This window comes from Engraulis encrasicolus, chromosome 7 (genome assembly GCF_034702125.1).
Source record: "Engraulis encrasicolus isolate BLACKSEA-1 chromosome 7, IST_EnEncr_1.0, whole genome shotgun sequence".
Lineage (NCBI taxonomy): Eukaryota > Metazoa > Chordata > Actinopteri > Clupeiformes > Engraulidae > Engraulis > Engraulis encrasicolus.
Genome location: NC_085863.1, coordinates 21,622,876 through 21,632,636, shown reverse-complemented (window position 1 = coordinate 21,632,636; position 9,761 = coordinate 21,622,876). Strand labels below are relative to the sequence as shown.

The 9,761-nt window shown below is 43.3% G+C and overlaps 1 protein-coding gene across 1 annotated transcript in view; it reads left to right on the top strand.

The window, feature by feature from the left end:
- The first annotated feature begins 1,606 nt into the window (after nt 1-1,606).
- The window catches only part of eda2r (ectodysplasin A2 receptor), a 20,207-nt gene continuing 12,052 nt past the window's right edge, over nt 1,607-9,761 (top strand). Inside the window, exons 1-5 of the mRNA XM_063202153.1 lie at nt 1,607-1,775; nt 2,855-2,946; nt 5,725-5,901; nt 7,502-7,612; nt 9,340-9,761. The exon at nt 9,340-9,761 is cut by the window's right edge and continues 183 nt beyond it. Of these exons, the coding sequence (XP_063058223.1) occupies nt 1,687-1,775; nt 2,855-2,946; nt 5,725-5,901; nt 7,502-7,612; nt 9,340-9,761 (891 nt within the window). The 5' untranslated portion in view covers nt 1,607-1,686. The remainder of the gene's footprint in view (nt 1,776-2,854; nt 2,947-5,724; nt 5,902-7,501; nt 7,613-9,339) is intronic.

Here is a 9,761-nt window from a genome sequence, read left to right as displayed (position 1 = left end):
TAGTCCAAGGGGTTACACACGTCAACTGTGTCTCTCCACACACACACACACACACACACACACACACACACACACACACACACACACACACACACACACACACACACACACACACACACACACACAAACAGCTGTGCATTCCAATGAAAGAGGAGGAGTCATAGGGTAAAGAGTCCAGGTAGATAAAGTGTGCAGGAGAGGGATCTGTTATGCAGTCCAGTCCCCTATGACGATCTCTCTTTGTGTGTCCTTCTGTGCAATGTTGAATAGCTGGATGGCCCTGGGTACAAAGGATTTGGTCGGGGCCCTAGGCAATTGCTTAGGTTTGCCTAATGGAAAGTCCACCTCTGGCTGGAATGTATGAGTCATCCACACACCCAGTTGAGCTGAGTAGCTTAAATAGCCTTATGATGATTGCTCTCCATAGGGTACGCAAATTAATTTTATTCAGCTGCATGTCGAGGCAGTTCAGCTACTGAAGCAGGAGATATCGAGGGCATGTTTCCTTTGGAAAAGGAGAATGGTTGGAATTCATTGGTGTAAAGGTCCTTTATTGACCCTGGAGGAAATTGAGGATTTTTAATATGAATTAGAAGGGATTGATTGATTGAAGGGCTTATAATGTATGATTGTGTTTTGTGTGTTTTGCGGCTTGGCTCACGGTGCATTTAACAGTGAAGGAAGATGGTGAACGGTCATCATCTTTTCTCCTACTGTCACAGGTGCAGGGCCGGTTCTAGGCAATTTGGTGCCCTAGGCGAGCATCGATGTTTCATTTCTGTAGAATTTGACATTGGCATCTGTAAACATGATGTCATACATCTGATTGAGAACAGCTGATCTAGTACCATGTATATGTACTGAGTGCACATTAAAAATCATTGTCAATATACGTAAAGTTTAATGCTTTATTTAGCTTAATGTTGTAATTTGGTGTCCTAGGCTGCCTATGCCTTGCGCCGGCCCTGCAGAAGTGTATAAAGTTAAAGTAGTACTCTTAAAGCGTATCTACCTCATTAGGTACAGTAGAATAATTATAGAATTATTCTATAGAATAATCCGATTATCCAATTAGGTACAGTAGAATAACTGGTGTATTAACTATGCAACATCATGTTCTAGTGTTGTAATTACATCAGTGAAAGTACTTCTACTTCTACTTTATACACCTCTGCATACCGTAGAGCAGGGCTATTCAATTGGAGGCCCGAGGGCCACATGCGGCCCAGATGCAGTCCACATGCGGCCTAGACATGGCCTCCAACTGAAGCAGTATACATTTCAGTTTTGTTACTGCAGTACAACACATGATTTGCTTGTGAATCTTCTGCTTGTCTTATACATTCACATTCAATGTGGTTAAGTTTTAGGTTAGAGGAACATGTTTAAAATTTGTTTGTGGACTACTGATTTTAAGTGTCATTTCAATGGTAGTGATGTCTGAAAATGTGTGGCCCGACTGCAGTTCTTGGTTTCGAAATGTGGCCCAGATGAAATTCTAATTGAATAACCCTGCCGTAGAGCCATCGACCATGATATAATTACACGTACACCTCACCGACATACAGGACATGTTTCTGCCTCTCCATTGCACAGGATTGTGGGTACGGTTATGGAGCGTTGGCGCGCTGCAGGCCCTGCAATGCACGCTGGTTCAAGGACAGCTGGGGTTCCCACGGTTGCCAGATGTGCCAGGCATGCCGCCGCGTCAACAGGCGAGAGCGGTCACCCTGCACCGCCACCCGGAACGCTGAGTGTGGAGAATGCCTGCCGGGGTGAGTTTGACTTTTTCCATAAATACGTATACACGACACGTATATATTTTTTTTTACAGATTTTCATAAATTGTTCGATAGCTTCTTTCTTTTTATTATCAGCAGCAGGAGTACACCAGCATTTGACTGTTTGTTGAAATGTTTGTTGAAATCCTCCACATTTTAAAGAAAAAAAGCTATAGAAGAAGCCATCTTGGCTGCCTGGGCTACAACAAAACACTTAGATGGTGGCCATACTGGAGCTTACAATGGGACTGACATATATTACAACACTGCACTGCACTTTGAATACTTATTGAGTCTTCCTTCTGTTATGTGTTTCTTTTCTTTATGTTTTGTGTTATTTATTGCAGTGGCTGAGTGATTGTCCAGGACCAATTTCTTGTGGGACAAATAAAAATAATCTTGAATCTCTTGACAACAGTGTTCCTTCAACGGTCTCTGACATTCCTTGCTGGTCTAAAGATGGTGCCCATTCATTATTGTCCCAAGACAGCGCTTTATAACCTCTCCCTTGGGAGTCCATGTGTTGTCTAAACTCTTACTCAATATGTTTAGAAAGAACAGGTCTTTTATTTGTGGACTCGTGTATACGGAATATGATGCTGTGATCTTTTAGCACGAGTCTTCTATTTAGCACATGTAGCCCCCTTTCTGAGTTGTCTGGAATGCAACAGAGTGGTCCTCACCGTTTTTTTGTGTTTTTTAAAAAAAAAGTTTGTTGCTGTCTCCAATATTTGGCTTTTTTTCTGAACCGGCTTTAGAATGGCCGTCTATGGGCATGTCCACCCGTATATCTGTTCTTAAAACCAAGAAGAATGTGCAACTCACCACTGTTTAGTGGTGTTCAAGTGGTGCTCAAGTATTATAGGAAAACATGGCTTGTTGTGTTTTATTTTACATTCTGTAAATGCATTTTTTTTCTTTCACAAAATGGCAAATAAAACATTGGTGAGGCCCACTCTATTGCATTGCAGACAACTCAGAAAAGGGGCTAAATGTGCTAAATAGTGGACTTTACGTGACTCTTTCTGTGATGTTGAACTTTGCTATTGCTGTTGCTCTCCTATCCCACCCAGGTTTTATAGCAAGCGACGCCTAGATGGCCGACAGGATCTGGAGTGCATGCCGTGCGGCCCCACCTCTTCCCATGAGCCTCTCTGCAGTAGCAGTGAGTACAAAAGATCAGGGCTGCAGGCAGCTTCTGCTGGAAAGAGCACCGATCCAAAACATACGTACTGTACAATGTAATGTACAGTAAAGCCCCCTTTCTCCCACAACTGACCTATTTGCGATTTGAGATTGATGGATGACTCAGACTTAATGTTGATGTAGAGTTTGTGTCTATTTGTGCCTAGTAGTGTTTTGGAGTGTGCGCACATCCAGATAAAACAGGTGCTGGACTTAAACACGATGAAATAAGAATAGAAAGAGGGTCTTTTGCTGCTCCCAGTTCATTCTTCGTCAGGTGTAGGTGTCTAGTTTGTGCCTAGCTCACCCCCTCTTGGTGTGACCCCATGGCGATTGTATCAGTGACGGAACAAAGCCAATGCCATCCAGCCGGTCAGGCTTTTTGTATCGGAAGTTGGGGGGTATTTAAACCCATCTCAGAAAAGCTTTCAGGGAGTCACTCCACTTCTAAGGTGGCTCCAACTCTGTCTGTCTGTCTCTCTCTGTCTATATATTTTGGCTAAAATGTCTTTGATTTGACTGTATCCTATGTAACATACAGTAGCTTTGAGTTAAATGCAATTTTACCTTGCAGTTGATCATTAAATTGTCATTAGGGCTGTAACGATACACTCAACTCACAATTTGGTTCGTATCACGATTTATGCCCTATGGTTCGATACACTCCATAATAACATTGTGAAATAAAATTATGAATAAAAACTATGAACTATGTACTAACAAAAATAGGTTACAGGAGGCTACTAATAATTTTTAAAAAGTTTAAATATAATAATGATGATTTGAAGATACTGCCTCCTTGTATCACGATACAGTATCGTGACTCTGTGTATCACGATTTCTCGGTTCGATACAATATCGTTACAGCCCTAATTGTCATATAACATTCATTCATATTCTCCTCATATGTATGTATACTGCAATTCCTGTGTTCTGAGCTAATAATATTTCTGTTCAAATGTACCACTCCTGGCCGTCGTTGGCAAGGGAATAAAGTGGAGTAAAAGGCATACGTTTACAATGGGCATGATGTATGTTCTAAGTGCCCATGTAGTCCAATAAGCCCACTAACATTCAACCACTTCAATCTTCGAAAAGTGCTGTCTGCAAAAGTACTCTCTCTTCTGCTACTGCCACTCTAAAGCTGTTCGGTCTACTATACATTGCTGTAGCGTACAGTGACAAGGTTTTTTTTCTCCCTGTCCAATATGTCAACGTATGTGTTCTTCTGTTCAACTTGAGAGTTATTTATTCCAGCCATCTCTCTCTCTCTCTCTCTCTCTCTCTCTCTCTCTCTCTCTCTCTCTCTCTCTCGCTCTCTCACCCGAAATCCACGCTGTTAGAGACAAATATGCACAATGCACAAAAAAATGTCAACCTTGCGTTTCATTCGAACCAACCTCGCAAGCTTCTTTCATAAACGTCATGGCCAGCAGCAACTGAACTATATTAGTGCTCGCCGAGAAAAAAAACGAGTGCCCTCCTCGTCGCCATGGTTACTCCACAAACACAAACTAATGCACTAAAATGCAACACTGCAGGGGTTCTGAACCCTGCTAGGAAATAATAAAATAAAATCAAAACCAGAAAAACATGAGTGCCATCATCTATTCCCTACATTGTCTGGAGTGCTTCAGACATACACTAAAGAGGTAGAGTGATGTACTTTGAATTATAATTATATCCAAAACACTCTCCTTTGGGTCAAGGTAGTTTAAGTATTAAAAACCCTTTATTTTACATCGGGGTAAACATGTTAAAAATGCCTTTTTCAAAAGTCTGTCAAGCCCTAAAAGGAATAATTATGTTTTCTCCTTCAACCTGGAGAAAACACTATAGAGTGCTCGCTATTCTTTCCTTTTGCAGGTAGAGTGATGTGTTTGGAAAACAACTTTACCGGGTATATAACAAGCACTGGAAAAGGGCCTATGGTAGTGGTGTGGATTGGCACTGCCCTCATGATCCGATTCAATCACGATTCGGGAGGTAGTAGATCCGATTTGATTCGATTCTATTAGATCCGATCCGATCCGATTCAATTCTACAATGCATTGCAATGCATTACATTTCTACTGAACGCAAAGCAAATGTTTAATCAGCCATGATGAGGCAATACAAGTAGTCAGATACTGAGCAACAATTTATTGGCTGTTTTCTGTATCAGTCTGTATCAGTCTTGCAATGTTTTGAAGTGCTTTTATTTAATTTAACATTCATTTGCTCCTGAAATATCCATGGAAGTAATTGAAACTTTAAAAAAATTGCTGGATCGATTCTGGAACTTGCCGGATCGATTCTGGATCGCCCATGCCCCGCATCGATTCGGATCGCCGAATCGATCATTGTTGACACCACTAGCCTATGGTTTTCAGTTTTTTATACAGTAGTAACATGATTGCGGTTGTAGTGGTCTGAACGCAAAGGGTGAGAACACAAAGTTGCAGATGGTTGCTGGTTTTTACTAGATGCGTCCTAGCATCTCTATAGGAGGGTATGTCCGTCCGTCGGTCTGTCGGTTCGTCCGTCGGTCGGTCTGTCCGTCTGAAACGCATTCTCTAATTGTAATTCCTTCCTGTGTCCACAAGGCAGCAGAGTGCGTACACGGACGCATCTTTGTCCACCTGTCGGACTTGTTAGAAGGTTACAGCCTCTCTCATTGCGGATCTTTGGTCTGGATTCCTCATGCTTCTCTTTTCTTGTTTTCTTTTCTGCTTCTTTTTAAATGAAGTAATGCCTCTATTCTTGTGGCTGTCTCCAGGAAGCGGTGGTGTTGCCGCGGAGAAGGTGTGGGGTGCGGAGATCGCATCACCTCAGCCCTCTGCTGCTGCCACGTTGAGCGTCTCCGTTTGCGTGGCTCTGGTTGTCGTGGTGATGCTGCTCTCTGTCACCCTGACGATGGCTCGCAGATGGACATCACTCAGGAAATGTCTCAAAGGTCTGCATATACACGCTCGTGCACACACACACACTCACACACACACACACACACACACACACACACACACACACACACACACACACGCACACACACACACACGTGCCCAATGCACACACACGCATGCACAAACTCACACACACACACACACACACACACACACACACACACACACACACACACACACACACACGCACACACACACACACGTGCCCAATGCACACACACGCATGCACAAACTCACACACACACACACACACACACACACACACACACACACACACACACACACACACACACACACACACACACACACACACACACTATGATGCTCAGTATGCCATGAAGTTACTGTAAAGGGGTGGGCGCACACTCATGACCACATGTGCGCGCGCACACACACACACACACACACACACACACACACACACACCCATGCACCCACGCACAAGCACACCATTGCACAAAAAACGCCAATGCACATAAGGAAACACATACACTATAATGCTCAGTATTTTTTGCTCTTACAGTAAGGTGATGGTTTGTTCATGTTAAGAAATTCTCTGCATTTATACATGTATTATTGAAAATATAAAATGTGATAAAAGTATAACTTGTAGTTAGGACTTTTGCTTTCTGTGTTTCTAGTTAAACTCTGTTTGGTTAAACCCTGTGTGAGCTTTTGCCGTGATGTATGTGACATCTTTAGGAGGAGATCCCCCACAGTTGTCTCGGATAAGTTACCACTTCTCTGAACTATTGTCTTGTCTGTTTCTCCTTTTTGTCAGCTGAACTATGACCTTATTTGGTTCTGTTTCTCATATTTGTCAACTGAACTATGACCTTATTTGGTTAAGCTAAAGATTCCGTTACTTGTTAGGGGCAAATAAAAGCAAGCCACCAATGTTAGCAGATGGGGGCTTGTATCATTTCTGTAACATCTCTGTGATGAACAGGACCCCCATTCTGCTGCAGAATGTTAAAAGCTACCTCTGTCTCCTGTGTGGGTTTTCTTTCAGGTTAATTTTGATGAGGTGATACAGTGAATTTATTCACAGTTCATATTGTCTACAACAATGAATGGTAATTTATCCAGAGGCTTGAAAAGTAAAAGTAGAACACAAGTACAGCACTTGCACATGGTATTATGTATCTGTTACATCAGTTGTTCCATTGCACCTAATGAGGTAGATACACTGTGCCTACTCAATTTGTTTTTAATACCACACCATCACCAGAGACTATTGAATGGGCAATAGGAGACATGAATATGAAATGTTCTGCTGCACGACCACTGGTACAAGCAACAAGTCATGCGGCGAACGGTGAAATGTTTCCATTGACAATGTCCTCAATGTACAGAGGCATATAAAGTAAAAGTAGAAGTACTCTTAAAGTGTTTTTACCTCATTAGGTTCAGTGCAGGTGTATAAACAATGCAAGATAATGTACTGGTGTTTTAATTACATCTGTGAAAGTACGTCTACTTCTGTTTTGCACATTATTTTTGTACACTGTTTTTGTTTTAGTGGAGGGTTATTGTTTCAATTTAATATATGCATAAAAACAACCTCATCTCTGGTGTCTTGTTAAACCACAGGCTGTCTGTTGCCATTCACCAGCAGCAGTCAGGAGGACAAAGAGATCACAGCCGTCTCCACGGAAACAAAGTGCATTCTGACTCAGGAGACCCAGGAGGCCAGGACCTCAGGTAGTACTGTAGATCTGGTTCTCTGCCTTTTTTGAACAAACGCCCCCTTGACCTCATCCTAAGCCACCCAACGCCCCCTTGACCTCATGATAAGGCTGTCAACACCCCCCTTGGTATTAAAAAAATAGATGGACTAATGCCCCTAATGACTACTAGGCACTGCACCCTCTCAGCTGTATCCTTCTCAACGCCCCCCCTGGGGCTCCGCAACGCCCCCTGGGGAGCTGTTGCGCCCCCGTTGAGAAACGCTACTGTAGATTGAATAGATGGTAGCTTCAAAGCTGGTCCAGGCCTCAGGTAGTACTAAAGATGGGCGATGTGTAAGATGTCCTTTTCCCATCATCCAACTTGCCAGTCTAGGGCTGGGAAGTAACAATGTGCCCATATCTGTTGTGTCATAACAGGTGGGGAAAAAACACTTCATAATGTATGTCCCTGGTTAGGTAAAGTCCTCTTTGTACAGATGGGCTTGCCTGCAGGCTCATTCGCTCTTTGCTGGAAAAACCCAACTGCATCATAGTAATATGACTATGACATTAATGAATATCAAACTATGAGTCATCACAATTTTGCTGACAACAAAGTGAGGCTCTGCACAAAGGGGTTAATATATGGTGCATGAATGTTGAGCTAGGAAAAAATAAAAGTCAGTATGAACATTAGAAATTGTTGGTGGGGGTGAATATTATGCATAATATAAAAGCACCACATTTTGATATACCTGGACCAAGTTTGACAGCCCCTACACTGATGAGTACCAAGGGAAAAAGCTGACGCACTCCAATTACCTGTTTGTGTTTGACATTTTAGTATACTTTTAATATACTGTATGTGTAATGTGCGAAGTCCATTATTCCTTAATTCTTCAAGGCCATTGTGCTGTTCTAATTCTCTCTGTACTAATTTCCGACACCATTGTGGAGCAGTGTCGAATCTGCCATTTTCCGCTGTTCCAACAAACCAGCGCTTTATGCAGCGAGCAAGCACAGCACAGCCATAGGTGAATTCAACAATGGGTCTTCTAATGAGTGATGCCAACAAAAGCAGAGCTCATTCTCAACAGCTGATGTCAGCGGATACATTTGTGGGGTTGTATATTGTATGCAACAATGGAAAAAAAATGCATCTGTAAAATGCTGTGATGTCAATGCGTGCTTTGATCTGTGTGTGTGTGTGTGTGTGTGTGTGTGTGTGTGTGTGTGTGTGTGTGTGTGTGTGTGTGTGTGTGTGTGTGTGTGTGTGTGTGTGTGTGTGTGTGTGTGTGTGTGTGCGCCTCTGTCAGCACTATATAATTAGACTGTGTATATACAGTGTATGTCTATATCATATCTGGCTATATCATTAGACATCATGGAATGTGAAGATGCATGTGGTGTCGAAACGTTTGTGTTTATTCAAGTATCAAGTAATATATAAGTAAAGAAAAAGAAGACATCAGTGCAGTTCCCATTTCCCTTTTTTATTTTATGCTTTCCCATTTCTGGTTCACCGGAGGCGGTGTACCAATATCAGAAGTAAAGTAGGTTTTCCTTTGTTCTGTAGTCTAAGCCAATATGCCTTTCTATTTTTATCTGAAGTGATTGGCGTTCAGCTCCACACAAATCAGTGAAGAGCCAGAGGGCTGAGTTCTTAGGGGGATTCATTTCGCAAACATCCAGAGAGAAAAGAGATTACTTTATTTGAAATGCATACCCATCTGTGTGTATTCCCTTTTCCAATTTCCATAGATACCATGCTGAGGGAATCGACACTGGAGGAGGGGTCAGCAAGGCAGGCGACGGAGGCGGAAGCTGATGGCACCAGCACCACCTTCCCCACCATGCCCGCTGTGCTGCCATGCGTGCCACCACCACGCCTGCTGCGCCAGTCCGTCTGCAGCGACTGCTGCTCGTCTGGCTTTGCATCCCTGCCCTCATGCCCTTCCCCTGGCCTGCCCACACCACCACCACCATCACTACCACTGGCCGCCAGTACAGTAGAACCTGCACCACCAATACTGGCCACAGAGGGTCACCATTGTGCCTCTGAGCAGGCCTCAGGGCCCCCGGGGGTGGGGGTGCGACAGTGGCACTCCCCAGTGGAGTGCACGGAGCTGGACGTCCACGAGTCATTTCACCTCCTGGATGCTGAGTTCCAGCAGCAGGCCTCC